The sequence below is a fragment of the Triturus cristatus genome, chromosome 3_1 (assembly GCF_964204655.1).
Source record: "Triturus cristatus chromosome 3_1, aTriCri1.1, whole genome shotgun sequence".
In the NCBI taxonomy this organism is placed as follows: Eukaryota; Metazoa; Chordata; class Amphibia; order Caudata; family Salamandridae; genus Triturus; species Triturus cristatus.
Genome location: NC_140583.1, coordinates 527774625 through 527795909, shown reverse-complemented (window position 1 = coordinate 527795909; position 21285 = coordinate 527774625). Strand labels below are relative to the sequence as shown.

At 50.3% G+C, this 21285-nt stretch overlaps 1 protein-coding gene across 2 annotated transcripts in view; it reads right to left on the bottom strand.

Annotated features, from left to right (window-relative positions):
• The window catches only part of TICRR (TOPBP1 interacting checkpoint and replication regulator), a 586714-nt gene that overhangs the window by 470598 nt on the left and 94831 nt on the right, over positions 1-21285 (bottom strand). For both annotated transcript variants that reach the window (XM_085644448.1, XM_085644450.1), the window contains exon 6: positions 11393-11532. In XM_085644448.1, the coding sequence (XP_085500574.1) occupies positions 11393-11532 (140 nt within the window). The remainder of the gene's footprint in view (positions 1-11392; positions 11533-21285) is intronic.

Sequence of the window (21285 nt, the reverse complement as noted above, 5' to 3'; positions counted from 1 at the left end):
AGCATACATGTACAATCCAGCCACACTGGGAGCCAAGGTACTCCCCATGGAAGTACCTGTGGATTGGAGATACAGATGTCCCTGGTATTCGAAGAAATTCTTTTTCAAGGCCAAAGAAGCACATTGGATTATGAACTCCTTTGTAGTTCTATACTCCTAGGGAGTGGAGTCAAGTGATTCTTCCAGGACCCTGATGGTTTCGTCCTGGGGAATGCTCGTATAAAGGCTTTCTATGTCTAATGTCACCAGTATGGTGTGTTCTGAGCACGTGGTGTTATTGAGTAGTTTTAGAAGGTCCTTCGTATCCTTAAGGTAAGTAGTGGATTTTTGGACCAAGGGTTTCAGAAAGTGGTCACAGAAACGTGATAGGGGTTCCAAAAGAGAGCCGATCCCCGAGACTATAGGACGTCCTGGGGGAGGGAATCTCTCTTTATGGATTTTAGGAAGTGTGTAGAAATAAGGGATATTCCCCGGGCCTTCAGTGAGGAATCGTGCTTCAGCCCTGGTGATAACACCTTGTGTCTGTGCATCTTCAACAATACTCAAGATCTGAACCTTTAGCTCACCGGAGGGATCATTGAGGAGTGGTGTGTAATTTCGACGATCGTTTAACAATCGGAGGCACTCTTGGTCGTAGTCGGTGGTATTCAGTAGTACGACTGCGCCCCCCTTATCTGCAGGTTTTATGGTGAGATTGGGGTCCGCACGGAGAGAGGTGATGGCTCTGTATTCATCTGCCCTCAGGTTCTTAAAAGTAGTGGAGATGTCTAAATGTTCAATTTCGGCAAACACCGCTCGTTCAAAGGTTGTGATTTCCACAGGGATGGTATGTGGAGGGGGGTTAAAGGTGGATGGTGGGCGTAGGGGGGTGTCCCCTACGTCCAAGTCAGCTTCATCTGTGATGCGACCCTCGAAAAAAGCTTTTAGTTTCAACTTCCTGAAGAATGCTGCAAGTTCGCAGTGAAGGCGGAATTTATCGGGGCGGGCTGATGGAACAAAACCCAATCCCTTTTCCAAAATGGATCTCTCTTGGTCTGTCAGTGTTTTGTTCGACAGATTGACGATCAAGCTGTCGAGGTGCTCGGTCCCGAGGCCAACTGTTCCTGCGCTTGTTTGCTCCGGGTGTGGTTGCCCACTGGGTCGTCTTGTACCCAGTGTACTCTTTGGTTGGGCCCTCTCCGCCGGCCTTTTCCCCTTTGGCCCCTTTCTAAAAAAGGGTTCTGTGTAAAGGGATTAGGAGGGTACATTGGGGACGCATATCCAGGGTTCCAACCCAAATGTGGGCTAAAAGGGTAATGGAATTGCATGGGGTGTGGGCCCATAACTCCTTGTTGTGGGGGAAAGTTTGCCCAAGGTGCTTGATTCTTAGACATTGTAAGTGCAGTAAAGCCATAGAGAGTATATGGTCTGGGAGTTTGTCATAAGAACTCTGAAGCTCCATAACGGCTTTACTGAAATCTGGGACGTTTGGTATCAACCTTCTCAGCACATTAAACCCAAACTGATGCCAGTGTGGGATTTAATGAAAAATGCGCTCTGAGGTCATCTTAGAGATGCCCCCTGAAATACGACCTAACTCTAGGGTTCTGGCTGACTGGCTGCTCGCCAGCTGCCACCCCCAGACATGTTTCTGGGCTCCTGGGTCGAGAGCCTCTCGTTCTTGGGGTCTGCAGACAAAGCACATCCTGGGCAGAGGTGCCAAGCCTCCTCCCCAGGATGGGAAGGGCCCACGAAGGGGAAGCTTCAAAGGCTTTCCGCACTTGTGAGCTGACCCAGCCATTTGCTGCTCTCAGCAACTGGCCCCCACCGGATCTGACACCCACTTTGTGCAGGAGAATCGGCGGGAAAACCAAGATAGGAGAGGTGTGCCCTCTGCCAACCCCATCCCTCAGGTGGGTGAGGCGAAGCACAACTCCACCAGGCTACCACAGATCCGACCGGACAGGCATTACACCTTTTACTTCATCAGATTGACTACAGGACCGCATTATTACAGACGACCTCTATCTTCAAAAATACTACGCCCTGAGGAAGCCCCAGGCTGGATGGCCATGTAAAGGGGTGAAACGTGTGTTGGCTGTCAGTTTGTTCCTTCACTCACTCTCAAGGATAGAGTGACAATTTCAAAACACCCAACAAAATGAACGATCGTCTCGGATTGGAATTTTTTCCTAAGTAATAATAGAAACCTATCTTGCCCTAACAATCCTGTTAAACCTTGTTTGAATTAGGGAGTTTGGGGTTTCCAACTGTCAAGGGCAAGTATCAGAACAAGGAATCCTGCTCAATATACGGCCAGTAAGGGATCGGGACCTTTTCACCCCTCATCCTATAAAACAACTCTCAGTCCCCGCCATCTTGAAGATGGGGGGGGGGGGGGGGGGGGGAGGACTCAGCCAACCAGAGTGAGGCTTATGCCCCCCTCCCACTGGAGGGTGGCATAAATAAGGGGTGTACCGCCCCAATGAAAGGACCCATTGGTACCAACCAGTACCTACCTGAAAACGCCCCTAAATCTAGTATTTAGGGACAACCCCAAACCTTGCCTACTCAGACAAGAAGAAGACCCCAACCCTACCGGCTTGCTCCAGCAGAATCCCGGCGTGTCCTGCAGCCAGCAGCCTCCCAGAACCCGGAGGACCTACCCTGCCTTCCTTAACAATACTGTCTCCCGTGAGCACCAGATTTGCTCACCAACAGACTCTGGCTACGGCCAAATCCTTGAGCCTGCACGGCCCGGGTTCGAGTGGCCCAACACCACGAGGAGGTCTCCCTGGCGAACCTGACCTGGGATCTGGTAATCCCTGATCTACATCAAGTTCCCGATAACACCTGCAGCCCCTTTCTTGAGGATTGTCCTCGACCGGAGCAGGCAAGGAAAACAAGACACCAATAGACGCAACTGTGACGCTGTGGGTGCACCTTGTGTGCTAACTTGGATTCCCCCCACATCCAAGTGGTGTGCCCGTGAGCAGCCACCAACCGGAGGCTTTCCCCCACTGGATAAAATTGGACCTCAGCATTCTGCACCCGGCTGCCCAAGTACCACGGAGGGTGTTTTTTGAGTGCATCCTTGACCCTGGGGGAATCCCGGTTCTAACCCCAGTAACCCAACTACCACAACCAAGTATTTACCCTTAAACGGATAACTTCATTTCCTCCCAGAGGATTGCATTGACTGCTTTTCTGTGAAAAAGGTCTAAGTGTGAAGTTGGAAATTGTATGAGAACCTAAGAAACTGTGTTTACAAAAACTAATTTACTTAACTTTTATCTAGATACAGATATAGATTTTGGCGTTTGTGTTCATGTCACAAAATATGAAATTATTAACTCAACGTGCAATTGTCACTTTCATTTTGTAGGTCTTATTTATTGTACAATTCGAATTGTTTGTATATATTTTAAATAAGCTTTTCTGTATTTATATGCATTTTGTAGCCCTGAAGAAGTCCATGAGGATGAAACGCATTGGCTACTGAGGCTACTATTTTTAAGGAGATTATTAAAAGAAGAAGAATATGATTAAAGACGTTTCTTCAAAATATATTTATTGGAGATTGTGAATTACATAAACTGTATGTGTGGAATACCATGAGTTTTGTGCTGCACCAATATGAATAATAAGTAACATGTTTTGTCAAATAAGGTCGCTAAACCATTTACTTGATTTATGTCTCGAAGTTTTTCCATTGAAGTTGAAAGGGGTTGAACTTTTGGTTCGGTGCACCTTTCTAAGTGTTTGATTACTTCTTCCCACTCTAGCTGTAGCATATTGCCTCAACCTCTTTTGCATAATTGTTCTATGGGAAACTGAAAATGCTCCTGTTCAATCACGAACTGCAGGCAGCACCGGTGGGCCTGCAAGATGGGTATACGGAAATCGGCATACTGCAGGTTAAACGTCACCATCCAGTCTCCTGGGTCAATGGAAGAAAACACCTGGGTACTGCGAGCATTTTGATTTTTTTTCCTTCAAGAAGGAGGTGCATATCTAGAAATGGACAAAGGCTTCAGTTTTTCTTTGGCACCAAAAGAAGCTGGGTCCTATTTGTGGCATAGGCACGAGCCTGAATAGTCCCTTTGGACAAACGGGGTTGCACTTCCTACCCCTAAACGTAAAGATGGACCTCAGTCAGTCGCTGTGGTGATGGTGGAAGGTGTGGCTTGGCAGAAATGAAAGGTAGGGTGTGGCCCCTTCCGCAAAATTTACAGGATCAACCTCTACAATGTTATGGCCTGCCATCCCAGCAAGAATTGCCTGATCCTGCCTCCTACCAGGAGGCTGTGTTCAACAAAGGGAGTGATAAAGGGGATTCACAGGTGGGGCTGAAGGCGGCAGGGAGCAGTGGACTGGTTGGTCAGTAGACATTGACCAAAGGGGCGATGGGCACCATGGTCGCAAAACTGCCTCACACGTTGCTGGGGTTGGATTAGCCGACGGTATGGGGTACCTCTGCTGAAGCCACAAAAGAATGGTAGGGCCGATGTGCCTGGCGAGGTAAGGCCGAAAAGCCCAGAAAGCACGCCGTGGTTCTACTCTCCTTAAAGCGCTTGAAATCAGAGTCTGCTTTGTCACCAAACAGGCGCGTTCCATCGAATGGAATGTCCATGAGGAACTGGACATCCCGCAAAAACAGGACAGGGCCAATGGCCCACCCGATGGAATCGGTGGTATCAAAGTCATAATGAACTGTGAACTTGGCTGCATCACAACTGTCCTGTATGGCTTGGGCAAGGAACAGTTAGAGATCAGCAGGGACCCCTGGGAGGACATGAGCCACTAACTCCCAAACGGCATGAGCAGGACACCCCAGCAGGCAGCTGGCATTTACTGACCTGAGCACCAAGCTGGTGGATGAGAAAACCCTCTTCCCGAACGTCTCCCCAATGTAGTCTCCCTAGCGAAGGGAGTCATTGAGAATGTCCTGGGATTAGTCTTGCTTGCAGATGCCTGCACCACCAAGCTCTCAGGTGAGGAAAATTTGATAAAAATGCTGGGTCGCCCAAGGCAGGGCGGCGGGGTCCTGCAGTTTGGTGGCAAGGTCTGGCCCATGTTCCCAACCAAGTATCCGTAAATGCCTTGTTAAATTATAAGAGGTGCTCAGTAGATGTGGCCCAACTGAAGAACCTGTAAGTGCATTGGCCTTGACCCCCAAGGTAGGGACGGCATCAACCTCGTCCTCCCTGCGCATAACCATGACATAGGAAGCACTCTCCTCAGTGGCAGGGTCAGAGCAGACTAGACTTAGACGGGGTGTCAATGCCACTAGATTCCTGTAGTTGGTCATACCAATTTTCCTCGTGATAAGGTTGGCCAATCTCATCACCTGCAACGTAATAATTATCTACATCTGTGCTGGACAAGGAATGCACGGTGTGCTCTTGTGTAGGAGAGTGGAATCTGACTAATGGTTGCCCCCAACTTTTTGCCTGGTATTCAAGTGGTTTTTGACTAGTCTGGCTGGGATCCTGCTATCCAGGACCCCAGCCTATCTGCTTTCTCCCTAAAACTGTTGTGAGTACTCTAGGTACAAACATAATTGGATGCTGGGCATGCCCTACCAGTCCCTTGTAGATGGTACCCTAGGTACCCAGGGCATGGGGCCCCCAGTAGGCCTACCAGGGCTGCAGCACTTATTGTGCCACCCTGGGACAGCCATCCAAACTGACACCACCAGGCCACTACTGTAGCCTGGGTAAGGTGGTGCTAGCACCCCTTACAGGGATGTAGGTACCCTATGTCCCATACCATTACAACACATATACTCTCATAGGTCACCCCTATGGCAGGCCCTGGTAATCCTACAGGGCTGGGTGCTGAGGTATGTGTGAGGGGGGACCCCTACGTGAGTAGGGCCTCCCTGCAACCTTCGTAAAAATGTTACTGGGTTGTTTGTAGTGTAGCCATACCATATACTCTTAACCGCATTATAAGTTATTGCGTCATCGCTGTAACTTTGGAGTGGCTACACAGAACCATATCGTGTTTGGTGTCAAACATGAAGGAATCATACCCCCAGTCCAGCCATGGGCATGGGGGCACGATTCCCCCTTGCTAGGAGGGTGATATGGGAAAAGCGGTAGAATTTGGAAACCAATTTAAAAGTGCACATGTACCACAAAATGGCTACTGTTCGCCACCTACACGACTCTGGCTGGCTGTTGCTGGGGAAAACCCCAGCCTCGCCATCTGGACAATAGGGCTCCTGTGGCAGGGAGGTGCCAGCACCTCCCCAGACAGGATATGTGGATTGGAACAGGGTGGGTGCACCAAAAGTCCATTCAGAGTTGCACGTAGGCAGCTGCAGAGCCCCAATTCTGCATACACCGCCTGGAACCGGTTCAGGGGCATCCTGCCCCTCGCCCAGGCGGGAAACACACAAAGGGGAGTGGGTGTAGCCACCCTTTCCCGCCTCTACTCTGATTGGTAGGCTCTATTTTGGACCATCCCCTAATCTTGGGGATATATGGGAATAACTTTGCCCTAGAGCCTTAGATTCGTACAGGACTTCACAGAACTGACCTTCGACGAGCTGCTGCCCAGCTGACGGAAGAAATCTCCCTTGGGATAAAGGAGTTATCCCCCTGCTTGGCAGGCACCTAAAAGACTACAAGATACCCGGTTGGAACTTCGTTGCTCTCACGACCTTCGACGCCTTCCAGCGACCTCGAGGTGGGTCTCCAGTGCATCCCAGCGTCCTGTGAGTGTGCCCAGCAAGTCTGAGCACCCTGGACCACGTGGGTGTCGAGATCCCCGCATACCCCGAGACACCGGCCACCTCTTGTCCAGCACACGACCCCGACCAGTGGGGAAGTTGTGCTTTGGCCCATTCTTGAGCCAACCTTCAAGCAGCATTTGTGCCGACCCTCAGCTCCCTGGCCCGCTCCGGTGGCCCGTGGGAGCCCCTTTACGCACTCCATTTTGCTGCCTTCCGCGGTCCCTTGTCTCTCGACTTGTGGGCCCTGACGGAGGACAATCTTCTTTTCTAAGAGTTCCCCTGGTTGCTCCAGGCCTGCTCTACGCTCCCTGCAAAGGAGAGCACCCTCAGACCACGTGGGTCTGCACCAGCAGCTGCTTTGTTCATCTTGCGTGGGTTGCGGTTGCCAATGCTTAGTGGATCCAATCGGGACACTAACACCGCAGCGACCCTCAGCCGACGTGGGACAGTCGCCCTCCAGAAGCTGGCCTTCCTTGAAGCCTCCCGGAGCCCGTGACTGCAGAGCCCAGCTGTACCTCCCACACCTGAAGCACCCGACATCCACGAGCTCCTTCCTGTGAGCTCCCTGGTCACTGTGCTGTGACCCAGACTCTGTCCCCTCTGCTTTCAGGTTCATCTTTGTCTTTTCTTCAACTTCAATCTTCACGACTTCAGCGACACTTCCAGCTAGCAGCAGTTTGGACTCCTTTTCCATAGAAAATCAGCCCGCGACCCGACACCAGAATCGACCTATGCACCCGGCTTCCCTGGGGCAGGTAACAGTGGTACTTCGGTACTTCCGTGGTGGTGGGCTCTCCAAAGCCTTAAGTCTCAAGCCTTAACTTTGTACTGTTGTTAGAAGTGTCCTTAAACCTTAATTATTCAACCGCGACATTCTCCATAGGCTAACATTGCGATCCCGACAGCAACTTCTCGCACTGCACACGCCTCCCGTGGGTCCCCTTCCTCTTAACTGTGGGTGGATTCTTAAGGGGCCAGCGATCCTGAATGCCCTAGGCATTGCCTGTAGAATTGTCGTGGTTCTTATACCACTATTTTAGTATATGGTTTGGTCCCCCCCTGGGGCCCATTGATTTCTGTGCTATTTATTGTGTTTAGAAATGCTTGTTTGAATTGTAACTTTGCCACTAGCCACATAAAGTGACTGTGGGATTCTGTCTAGAATAAATACATATATTTTATATATATACCTGTGTGGGCTACTCTTTCATTTGGTTATTCAAGAGGTTATTATGGTAAAACAATAAGCTTAACACTCCTTCAAGACTTAGCCTGAAGGCTGCTCTCCACAGCTACCACTAGGATAGCTTTCTTTAAAGGTTGTCTTAAACCTACCATCAATAGGAGTCGAATTGGACTGGTGCAAGGTGTCCCTATAACTAGGAACAGCATATGCCAGGCCAACTTCTCACATCTTGTTATTGAGAAGGCATCTCAAGTGGAAGAAATGGAGACTAAACAGTGCCCAGGCATGACTTCGATCAAGGTCAATCGGATGGCAGACTCCGCATTAGAGAGGACAATTTGGGCCTTGTCTTCTGGTGTTGACGGAGTTGGCAACGGCATCATTGCAGCAGGAACAACCATAGACCATGGTGCTGGAGGTGGAATCAAGAGTAGAGCAGATGACCCTATTATGGGCTCAGAGGATCCAACTGACAGTGGATGAACCCGCTGGCAGTCAACCAGGTGGAAAACCTCAGCGCCTTGAGGCCCACAGATGTGCCAGAGGGATTTGGCAAGGATCCACAGCGTCAGAACATGGCCTTGAAGTACTCTTCGTTCTGCTAAGTAGAGTCAGACTGCCCTGGAGTGAGATCGAGTTGTATGGTGCCACTCCTGTGCCTACTATATGAGAGTGGCATGAAGGGGCAAAGTACCGCTTAGATTTGTTGCATGTTTCCTTTGACTTATTTAAAGATTTGAATCCAGAGAGAGACCAATCCCGGAGTGACTCTGGAGAATTCTAGATGTTGAACATGACCAGAACTGAACTTTCGACATGGACCAGTCTAGTAGCGGTGTCTTTCGATGCTTGGCAAGGTACAGTTTCAGTTTGCAGTCTCCTATGGTCTTTGGGTTGATCGATGCACAATCACTGCAGGCCTCACAATCATGGCTCGACCCCAGGCACCGCAGGAAAATTGGGTGAGGATTTGTGTCCGACATTTGTTGACAATTCTGACAAAGACACACAATTGATTGACAGAATGCAAAACAAATCAAGACATTCACCCCTAGTCAAGCCATCTGGGTTAAATCCATCATTCTTTTACTCACCATGCCACCCCAGTTTAGACCTGGCGATATGCAAATCAGACTTGACCCTGTGCCTCATGGGAACAGTCCAGCCTGAACTGCCAAGCTCGGTCCTCCCTGGACCAGAAACAAGCATCCTAGGTCCGGTTTTGGGGTTTCACCCCTCAGCCAGGATAGCTTGAATCCAGTGGCACAGTGAGCCTGGGACCCACGTCTGGGCATATCCAACACACTTAGGGTGAGAAAGCAAAAGACACACAATTGATGGACGGAATGCAGAACAAATCTAAACATTCACCCCCAGTCAAGACAATTCTCACAAGGCTTAAAACCCTTTTTGGGAGGCAGCATGTCCCTAGAACACTGTAAAAATATTTTTTGTCCAATGTAAGGGTCTCAAACAGACGCATGCTAGCACCAGATCAATGCCTGGTGGATTGGAAAGAAAGTAAATGACTTCAGTGCGCTGCAGTGGCGCCTATATAGGCGGAGGGAAACTGTGGCAGTGCAGAGCAGGAGGGTGCACCTATCAGCACGCAAAGATACTGCTGACAAGTTTCAAGATCCATTCTGACGCCTGTGGAATATTCGGAAGATGAGAAACTATTATCCTCTCAGTGAAGCCTTTCTCCTCTCAGCATTTCTCACACCACAGTCAGGACACCCTGCCAGAAGCCTGACTTAGGCACTCCTCATTGCTTCGTTATTGCCATCTACCGCCAAACCAAGCCTAAAATACAAACATGAAGATCCAAACATTGTTGGAGGGGGAAGCGTGTTGCACATACCACCGCTTCTTCTAGACAGTTTATAAAGCATGAAATTAGTCGAAACGTTCCTTAGAAAGGCTTGACTAAACTCTGCATCTGTTCTAGGTTTGGTAACTAATGCATATTTGCAAAAAACCTAAGTTGTAGCCTATTTCATCTGGAGATTGAAGACAACACTGTACAGATCCAGAGGACAAGGATACTTTGAACTGAAAGCCCAAGCAAACAGGGAAGTATTCACAAATGCAACACAATCTAATAAAAGTAATCAGATAGCTTTGCAGACCTATCAACGCAGGCACCAAACACAAAAAGTACACAAGTGCACCATAATCAACTAGCAATGAAAGAAGAGTACAGAGGTGGCACCATTTTAGAATCAAGTAAATTCCTTTGGAATTTCAGGACCAGGCATACTTTTTTTGTCTAAATCCTTTTCAGATACAGTACTGACTAAAGGGCGGTCCGCCGAAACACTCAGGCATCAAGCATCTTTGTTTACACAAATAAAACATAATTATCAATAAGGATTTAAAAAACTAAAAATGTTAACCTTGCTGCACCTAGTTTCCATGTATTCTAGTTTCAAATAGGATACACACGTCAAGTACCACCATTTAATCTCACACAGATGTGCAACTTGCACAGCCAGCACTTCTGCTCCAGTTACTTCACTATGCACCCACAAGACTAGCCTCAACATGGTAATTTTTCCTCCCATCAATGAGAAATTAGAGTTAACGAGGCAAAAAGAGAGTACTGTGAAATAGTGAACTTGCACGGAACAAGCAAAAGAGAAAAATGTGTTAATAAGGGAGTGACTGTTGTGAATTTGTGGTTGTGGGTGAATTGGATATATGAGTTAGCAAAGGAGCAAGTACTGTCAATCAGTGAGTCTATGGAGAGAGAACGGTCTATAGGTGAGCTTGTTAGGCAGTACTATCAGGGAATGAGCTTGCGGGCAAGCCGGTCTGTGAGGGAACTTGTGGGTAAGTGACTGGTATGTGTTTAGTTAGACTGAGTACTGTCAGCACATGTGCTTATGGGTCGGTGATCATCAGTTAAGAGTTTGCTAGAGAATAAGTGCCATTAATTGATCTTGACAGCACTGAAAGAATGTGAGATTGTGGGTGAGTGATCTGAATTGGAGGCGGAGTGAGTACTGACTGCCAAAGAATTCAGCCAGTGTGCTTGTGAATGAATGGCTAGTATGAGTTAGCAAAGAAGTGTGTAATGTCAGCCAATGGTCTTCTAACTACTGGTGACAAAGTAAGCGTATGATTAAGTGTGTACTGTCAGGGTAAGTGAATAGTATTAGAGAGGCAATGAGTACTATCACCTAATAAACTTGCGAGTACTCTCTGCAGGCAAGTTTGTAAAAGAGAACTGTCAATGATCAGTGTGTGAGCTTGTAGGGAGTGATTTATATGTCAGCAAGGGGGTAAATGCTGTCAGCAAGTAAGCATGTGTCTGTGGGAGCACTATCTGCAAATGAGCTCGACTGCTGTATGCGTTAGGGAAGGAGAATTCTCACCAAGGTATGAACTTGTGCCATTGTAGCACTTATAAAATGAGGTTTAGGGTGCCCAGCGCGGGCCTTCCACAGTATGAATATAGTACCAAGTAGGTCTGTTATACTTACGTCTTTTGTTTTCTACCTGACCAGCAGAACTCAATTCTTCACTGGAATGTTTTTGATAGAACTCTGATAAATTATTGGCCACGTCCAAGTCAAACCTGTAGCACTCTTCCTTTTCATTAACATGAACAGCATCAAGTAACCTGTAAAAACACACGGCAGTTAGTCATTGATTTTGTGACAAATAAATTGTTCAAAGGCAATGTACACATTCATGGCTGATTGGTGTTTGTCTAGAATACTAACCTTATTAAAGGCAGGTAAACCTTTCAAGGGGACTGAAAACACACAGCTAGTCTCACACTCTTCAAGATGGTGGGCCCAAAGCCCTCTGCTTGGTGCTGTGAAGCAGTGTCATGCTTCCCTTGTATGTTTTCTGAATAACCCTGTGCTTTTCCCCGCAGTGATCTAGACAATGTTCAAAGCCCACTGGAGGCATTCCCAGTATTTTAGGTTTAGATTGCGAGACATGTGCTCCGCTCTCCGGGGAATACCCATGTATACCGTAGAAAAGTACTCCTTTTTTAAATGGTTACCACCACTCTTTGCCTGCTACATGATGTGATTTTGACTGTAAATGCACTGGGTTAATGATAACCAGGTTCCAGTGCAGGATCTCTTTCCCAAAACAGTACAAGTGTTCCCCCAATTGGCAATACCTTTAGCACAATTTATAAATCCCTAGTAAGTGGTACCCCTGGTACCTAGGGTCTAATAATGTGTACCCCCAGGACTGCAGCAGAAATTGTGCCACCCTAAAGGATCCCTCACCAAAGTCATGTACGGTTACCATCGCAGGCTGCATGTTTTGGTGCAAACAAAAGTGAAAAAACAACATGACACTTCCCTGTGTGCCAGGTCTCTAACACTGCCTGTAGTACTTGTAAGTCAACCCTACAGCAGGTCTTACAGCCCTAAAGCAGGGTGCTTAGTATTACGTGTGAGGGCATAGCTGCATTGAACAGATATGCCCCTGTGCTGGTCAGTTCCATTACTGCCATTGCAAGGGAACAGGGAAGCCATTTTCAAACATGTGCTGGACACTGCTGAAAACTAGTTCGCCAGTTACATGATGGCTTCACTAACAATAGGGATGTTTGGTATCAAACACCTCACATTCACAAGCCTACCCTGATTCCAGTGGTGGATTTGTGAATACAGCCACACAGAGGCACCTTAGAGGTGTCCTCTGCAAACCTACCAGCCTCTGATGCGTGTTTGTCTAGAATACTAACCTTATTAAAGGCAGGTAAACCTTTCAAGGGGACTGAAAACACACAGCTAGTCTCACACTCTTCAAGATGGTGGGCCCAAAGCCCTCTGCTTGGTGCTGTGAAGCAGTGCCATGCTTCCCCTGTATGTTTTCTGAATAACCCTGTGCTTTTCCCCGCAGTGATCTAGACAATGTTCAAAGCCCACTGGAGGCATTCCCAGTATTTTAGGTTTAGATTGCGAGACATGTGCTCCGCTCTCCGGGGAATACCCATGTATACCGTAGAAAAGTACTCCTTTTTTAAATGGTTACCACCACTCTTTGCCTGCTACATGATGTGATTTTGACTGTAAATGCACTGGGTTAATGATAACCAGGTTCCAGTGCAGGATCTCTTTCCCAAAACAGTACAAGTGTTCCCCCAATTGGCAATACCTTTAGCACAATTTATAAATCCCTAGTAAGTGGTACCCCTGGTACCTAGGGTCTAATAATGTGTACCCCCAGGACTGCGGCAGAAATTGTGCCACCCTAAAGGATCCCTCACCAAAGTCATGTACGGTTACCATCGCAGGCTGCATGTTTTGGTGCAGACAAAAGTGAAAAAACAACATGACACTTCCCTGTGTGCCAGGTCTCTAACACTGCCTGTAGTACTTGTAAGTCAACCCTACAGCAGGTCTTACAGCCCTAAAGCAGGGTGCTTAGTATTACGTGTGAGGGCATAGCTGCATTGAACAGATATGCCCCTGTGCTGGTCAGTTCCATTACTGCCATTGCAAGGGAACAGGGAAGCCATTTTCAAACATGTGCTGGACACTGGTGAAAACTAGTTCTCCAGTTACATGATGGCTTCACTAACAATAGGGATGTTTGGTATCAAACACCTCACATTCACAAGCCTACCCTGATTCCAGTGGTGGATTTGTGAATACAGCCACACAGAGGCACCTTAGAGGTGTCCTCTGCAAACCTACCAGCCTCTGATGCGTTGGCTGACTGTTCTCTGCTAGCCAGCCACCAGATACAGATTTCTGACCTCCCAGGATGAGGTCCTTTGCTCTCAGGAGGTCAGAAACTAAGCCTGCACAGGAAGAGGGTGTTTACACCCCCTCCCTCAGGATGAACTACTGATTAGCACTTCTAGGCCTGCAAGTTTTAAAAAACTCCCTCTTTTGAAATGCAAATCTTGCTCCCCTGACAGGAGAGGAGGCTGACCCTCCCTTTGTCCAGAGCCCCTTGGCACCTGGACAGACAGGAAGTTAACTAGTCAGGTAGGCGTACCCACCACTCAGGCTAGTATCAGCCCTATGGTAGCCTAACCTGATGCGAGTATGGTTTTTCAAAAGTGGTCATCTTTGTGCCGTCACATTTAGGAACTCTGGGACAGGGTTATATCCACTTCCCACAGGAAGTGGTCATATAGAGGGGTAGTGACCCCAAGGGTAAGTAGCCCATTGGTTACTACCCTACACACCCCTATCGGCCTCAGTTCAGCATTTAGGGAAACCCCTGGTACCAGGCAATCAGATCCTGCTGATCTAAAAGACTAAGAAGGACGTGAAAAACTGAAGACCCAGCAACTGATCTAGTCCCAACCCTGCCAGCCTGCCTGTAGACTTAGACAATTGCACCAAAAGTCAATTGCAGCTGCTGAGTCTCCAAAGCCTGAGAGACCTTTAAGCACTTCACGTAGGAACCAAGACCTCCAGAGAAGTAGCAGGCCTGCTTCCCTGCAGGCACCCAAAGATTCCTGTGAGGACTACGTGGCCACAGGAACCCAACACCTGAAGACATGACTGCACCCGTCACTCCAAGTCAAATTGAAGTGGGCATAAAGAGTCATTGTGGTCCGCTAGCCCTCCAGAGATGCAGTCCATTGTGGTTTCCCCTCAGTGAACTCACCGACGACACCTTCAGCAGCTGCACACAGGACCCCTTTACTGCGACTGCTCCCGGTAAGAAAAACAAGCAGCCTAAAGACACCTCTGCACCAGTCGCCCCAGCACACCGTTACATTCCGTGACATTTCCACATGACAAGCAAGAAGCCATGACAGAATGGGGATGTACCAGTGCACAGACACTAAGAGCCAACAGGGGCCATGCTAGTTGAAATATCCGGTACCAGAATGGAAGGAATCTACGGCTAGATAGACTCTCTACCAGATAAGGCATTATAAAAGTTAAGTAACTTGCTCATCCTATAGAGACTTCTAGCTACAGATTCCATACCTTGAAATAGATACCAAAGCAATACTCCCCCAGAAGTGTGTCTACTAACAAAATTAGACCAAGAAGTCTTGAAGGACTGAACAAGCAATATGCCCATCACGACAGAACTGAATGTCCAGGCAATAGTGCTTGGTAAATGTGTGCAGAGATGCCCATGTCATAGCCTGACAGATGTCCAAGACCGGGAACTCCATGAGTTAACGCAGTGTTTGCAGCCTTGGCTCTGGTGGAGAGAGCCTGCAAGCCCTCAGGGGACTGTTTCTTGGACAGTGCGTAAGAGATTTTAATGCAGAATACAATCCGTCTAGAGATGGTCAGTTTCTGCAGAGCTTTCCCTTTATTTGCTCCGGCAAACCCAATGAAGAGATGATCGTCCACCCAGTGTTCTCTGGTACAATCATTGTTTCGGGTCCTGACGATGGAGTCTCTCTTCTTCTTTGGAAGGGTGAGGCAAAGAAGGTCGCCAGTGCGATGGTCTGGAAGATGTGGAAGGGTGTGACCACTTTTTGCAATGAAGTCTAAGAGCATTTCGGATTCTTATATTTTTTTAGAGACTTGCACTGCGATGACTTTGAGCAGGATGATAAGCGCCATGAATGGCCTGGGATCTGGCGCAATGCAGTGTCAACCAGCACCGGGTGACCGGGAGCTTCAGAGAAGGCTCCTGAACCGCCTTTAGATCCATGGCAGGGCAGTCGGGACAGACCTTGGAGTCTTGGCCTACCATCAGGCACCAAAGGCAAACTAAGTGGGGGCAAGTTGCACACATCTGTCTGTGACATGAACCACAGAGTTTAAACTCCGCAGGTTTTATTTGAGTGGACAAAAAACAGTGTGCCTCCCAACGCACACTGGTAGGAAAAAGTTCAAAAAGGGTCCACAAAGAGGCAAAAAATTTACCAGAGAAATGGACTGAGGTAGCTTTCTCCAAATCTGAGCTGATGGCGTGGAAAGTAAATAACTGGTCTATACACTAGAGTGGCACCTATACAAGTATAATGCATGTCACATCCGGCACAGACGATGCCGAACCGATGAGCACCAGATCCACTCTGAAGCCTGGGGAATATTCTATGGTAAAGAATCTTCAGCTAGAAGTCTCTATCATATTATGTGGATGCCGACAGTGGTGTTAGTAGCAAAATGTTAGTCAAAGTTAAAACTGGTTTGTTTTTTGCTTTCATCATGTTAGGGACATGTAGGAAAAGAAATAGTCGTATGTTTGGGAAAGTAGGAGTTACATATAAAGTAGTGAATGCTGGGTTCCACTGGACATCCCATGTAAGGAAGACATTTTGGTAGACTGTTTTGTGCCGCGCTGGAGATGTCCTTAGCTATCCACTCCTACACAAGTTGCATCCTGCCTTCCTCCATGAAAAGTAGTTCAATTAAAGGAGAGGAGGTCACCAGCTCCTTTCCTTTCTTCCATATGTCAGTGTGAACTGTCTGGTGGAAACCCAACCCTCACCCTTTCTTTTGGCTAGCTTCCCTTTCAACAGAAGCAGAGTGAGCATCCAAACAAAGGCAAAAACACAACACACCTACCAAATGCACTGTGTAATCCAGTATCATATATCCCTAGAGCTAGGAGCTGGTCGTCATCTGTGTGAAAGTGTGAATGTGTGAAAAAAGTTCAAGTAGTAGTGCAGTCGGACTATTCATGCTGTGGTAAGGTCTACCTAACATAAGTGAATTCTTTGTCAGAAGCCATGGACTCAACATCTTCTTTTATGCTGACGACACCCAGCTGATTCTCTCCCTCACAGACGAACTCACAGCCGCCAAAAGCAATTTCTGCAACAGGATGAAAGCAGTCACCACCTGGATGTAGGACAGCTGCCTCAAGCTCAATTCAGACAAGAGCGTAGTCCACATCCTGGACTCCACCCCCTCCCCTTGGAACGGCTCCTGGTGACCCGCAGCGCTGGGAACTCCTCCACACCCACGGACCACACATGTAACCTCGGCATCATCCAGGACTCCTCACTCTCTGTGAACCGCCAAATCAACGCTGTCTCATCTACCTGCTTCCACACACTCAGTCTGGTTCGGAAGATTTTCAAGTGGATCCCCACCGAGTCCAGGAAAAAAGTCACCCATGCACTTGTTGAACAAGTTACTTACCTTCGGTAACGATATATCTGTAAGAAATATTAGTTAGTTAGATTCCTCACCTTAGAATATCCCCAGGCGTCAGAAAGGAAGGACGAGTCCTGAGAACAACTTTGTCCGGATGGACAGAAAGAAAAGGAGGCTTAGAAGAGAGAGCCTGGAGCTCACTCACCCGTCTAGCAGAGGTGATGGCAACCAGGAAAGCAGTCTTAAGAGTGAGAAGGCGAAGGGAACAATTATGAAGTGGCTCAAAGGGAGCGCACATCAGAAAGGCCAAAACAAGGTTCAAATCCCACGGAGGCATTACGAAAGGGACAGGAGGAAACATGTGAGTAATGCCCTTAAAGAACCGAGAAACAACAGGGGATTTGAAAAGAGAAGGCTGATCAGGAAGCCGTAAGAAAGCAGAAAAAGCTGAAAGATGATCCTTGAGGGTGCACAGAGCAGAGCTCTGCTGGGCCAAGGAAAGGAGGAGGAGAACCTCAGAAAGAGGGGCGGAAAGGGGATCCATAGCTTTTGCTGTGCACCATGCCACAAAATGGCATCCACCTGCAGGCGTATACCGATTTTGTGGAGGGACGCCTGGCTGCCAGAATAACATTACAGACTTCAGGAGGCAAGTCAAATGGCATCAACTGCCACCGCTCAATCTCCACGCATGGAGGTGGAGGCTGGACAGGTTCGGGTGGAGGACCGTCCCATGCTGCTGCGACAGAAGGTCCTCCTGAAGAGGCAGCCGTATCGGGGATCGATCTACAGATTGAGTAGCTCGGGATACCAGTATCTTTGTGCCCAATCCGGAGCCACCAAGATGACTTGGGCCCGGTCGCGCCTGATCTTCTTCAGCACTCTGGGCAGAAGTGGTATAGGCGGAAAGGCGTACAACAGACCGCAACTCCACTCGCGACGAAAGGCGTCCCCGAGCGAGTGCCGCCTTGGAAACTCCAACGCGCAGAATTGCTGACATTGCGCGTTCTCTTCGGTAGCGTTCAGAGAGCCCGCCAGATGATGAACCACCAGGGTGATGCCCTGATGTTCCAGCCATGTCCACGACCCCACCCCGCCTTGTTTGTTGCAATACCACATGGCGGTGGTGTTGTCTGTGAACACCTGCACTACACTTCCCCGGACAGAGGGAAGGAATGCCTTCAGTGCAAGTCAGATCGCCCTCAGCTCCAGGAGGTTGATATGGAGCCAGGACTCCGCCGGAGACCAGAGGCCTCTGATCTCCGCCTCTCCCATATGACCCCCCCCCCCTCCTCCCCATCCCAGGAGGGACGCATCCGTCACTACCACGTTCTCCGGTTGGGGTAGGGAGAGGGATCTGCCACTGACCCAATCGCGGTCCGTGAGCCACCACTACAACTGTCTCGCAGTGCCCTCCGATATCAGGACGTGGTCGGACCGGGTGCCCTGATGCTGGGCCCACTGAAACTTCAGGTCCCACTGCAGAGCCCGCATTCGCCATCTGGCGTGATGCACCAACAGGATGCAGGGGGCCATCAGACGCAAAAGCCGCAACACCAGCCTGACCGAAACCCGGGATAGAGGCCGAAAGATGGGAATCAGAGCCTGAATATCCCGGACCCGCTATTCCGGAGGATAGGCCCGGAACTGCACCGAGTCCAGAACCGCTCCGATGAAGAGGAGCTTCTGCGAGGGACTCAGATGAGACTTCGGCACATTGATGGAGAACCCCAGCAAATGCAAGAGGTCGGCCGTAGTCTGGAGGTGGGAGACGACTGCCTGGGGCGAGCCCGCCTTCAACAACCAGTCGTCGAGATGGGGGAAGACTGGAACCCCCAATCTGCGCAGATGCGCTGCGACCACCACCATCACATTCGTGAACACCCGAGGGGCACTGGTGAGGCCGAAGGGGAGCACGGTAAACTGAAAATGCTCCTGGCCCACCGTGAACCGCAGGTAATGCCGGTGGGCCAGCAGGACAGGGATGTGGAAAGAAGCGTCCTGCAAGTCCAACGCTACCATCCAGTCTCCAGGGTCTAGGGCAGCCAGAACCTGAGCTTAGGTGAGAATCTTGAACTTCTCCTTCCGGAGGAAGGTGTTGACGCTCCTGAGGTCTAAGATAGGGCGTAGGCCCCCTTTGCCCTTCTTGGGAACCAGAAAGTAGTGGGACTAACAACCACGACCTACTTCTGGACCAGGAACGCGCTCGATGGCCTCCTTGGCCAAGAGGGCCGTAACTTCCTCCTGCAGAAGTTGCAAGTGATCCCCCGAAATTCGGTGGCATGGCTGGAGGGGTCGCCTCGAAGGGGAGGGAGTAGCCCCTTCGGACGATTTGCAGCACCCACCTGTCCGATGTGATGGTGCGCCAGTGGAGCAGGTGATGGCAAACTCTGCCTCCCACTGGCATGGAATGGGCCTGAAAGCTCAAACTAGGAGGGCTTTGAGGCGGATGCTGCTGGGGTAGATGTGGACGGACCGGCACGTTGTCCCCCTGGACCGCCTCGGTGGAATCCACGTCCGCGTGGAGGTTGGTTCTGCGGCCTGTGGCTAGTCCGACGTGAGGCGGCGCCCCTTCCTTGGCCACGAAAGGGACGAAAAGCGGAAGTTTGCGGGCGCAGGGCCGGAAGACACAAAGACTGGACTGGAGTCCTTAAAGCGGTCCAGCGCACTATCCGTTTTATCGCCAAAAAGGCGACTGCCATGTCCATGAGGGTGCTCTGGACATCCCCGGAAAAACTTGTGGACCGCAGCCAGGCGTGACGACGAAGCGCCACCGTGGTCGACATTGCCCCGCCCAGCGAGTTCGTTGTGTCCAGTCCACATCGAATGGCATGCCGTGCCGCATACCGCCCCTCGGCAAGAGCCTGAGCGAGTCGTGTCCGGGCCTCCTCCGGACACTGGGGCAGCACGTCCTCCACCGTATCCCACAGGGAGTGGGAGTAACAGTCCAAAAGACACGCTGTGTTGATAGACCGCAACCCCAAACTAAGAGAGGAGAACAGCTTCTTCCCAAACTGTTCTAGTCTGGGGGAGCAGACGGGAAGGAGGTCTGGGAGGTAGAGGCCTGGATAACCAGGCTCTCGGGCGTGGGGTGTTGGGACAGAAAATTGGGGTCGCCCGGTGCAGGGCGGTGGCGCCGGTCCACAGGAGGAACTGTGGAGGGCTAGGACCAGGTGCCCTTCAGAACGTCAATGAGTGCCTCATTGAACTGCAGCAGAGGCTCCATGGAGCTTGCTGACGGTTGAAGCACTTCGGTGCGGAAGTTCGTCCTCACGGCCACAGCAGGCAGCTCTAGCCCAAGGGCTTCGGCCGCCTTGCACAGCTCCACAGAAAATGCAGCACCATCCTCTGAAGCCACAGTTGGAGGAGAGATGAAGCCAGTGTCATGGGAGGTGTCAAGACCACTGCCATCCCCCAGCTCGTCTGCTCAGTCCTGAGATAACTGGCCCTGCCGGGCCAGAGGGTCCTCAGACCCCTCCCAGTCGTCACCGTCATCCGATTCCTGGTATACAGGTTGAATGATCGGAGCCGGGCGGAAGATGAAATTGCCACCCATCGGCGTCGGGTGCGGCGCCGGACGGCGCCGCTCCGACGCCAGGCCCGGACCGATATTAAACTGGAGAACGGCGTCGTCCAGGGACAGCACCGGGGGTGGCAAAGGAGGAGTCGGCGCCGGCGGAGGGGTCGTGAGGTCGACCGGCGCCCACTTGGATCTAGGCCTGGATCCCCCAGCTGCATCAGGACCAGAGTCGACGGCGGCGCCGGGGCCAGAGCCGTCGGCTCGCTAGGCCTCCCAGTCGAGCCTGCGGGGCCCGAAGGCGCGCTGGCTGGAGTCGACGGCGGAGACAGGTTCCTCATGGCCATGAGGAAAGCACTGAACTCCGCCGGAGCCGCGTCAGTCCCAGGGACCGGAGGGTATGGGGACGGACGAGACCCCTGCGGCTCCGTCAGAGCCGCGCGGGTGGTGCCACCCGAACCCTCAGCCGAGTCGCGCGACCAGTGAGGGGAGTCAGAAGAGCGATGTCGCTTCTTCGACTTCTTGCTGTGCTTCAAATTACCAGATTTCGAAGACTTGGACCCCGACGAGCGGTGGTGGCTGCGGCTCCGCGACCAGTCCCTCAACCTCCTCCTTGAGCGGCGCAGAGCAGACTGTCGGTACTCAAGTAGCTTGCGGGACCGCTCCCGCCTAACTATCGAAGTCAAGGCCCGGCAGTCGAGGCCGGTTCCAAGGCGTGCTTTTAATCGAGGTGTGCCTGGAAGCTCTCCTTCAGTAACGAGCATTAAATAAACACGCGCCAAGCTCGACTGGTCCCGACGGTATGAGCGAATGTAGGAAGTCATCGGGCGAACCCCCCACTGTGCCGACACAG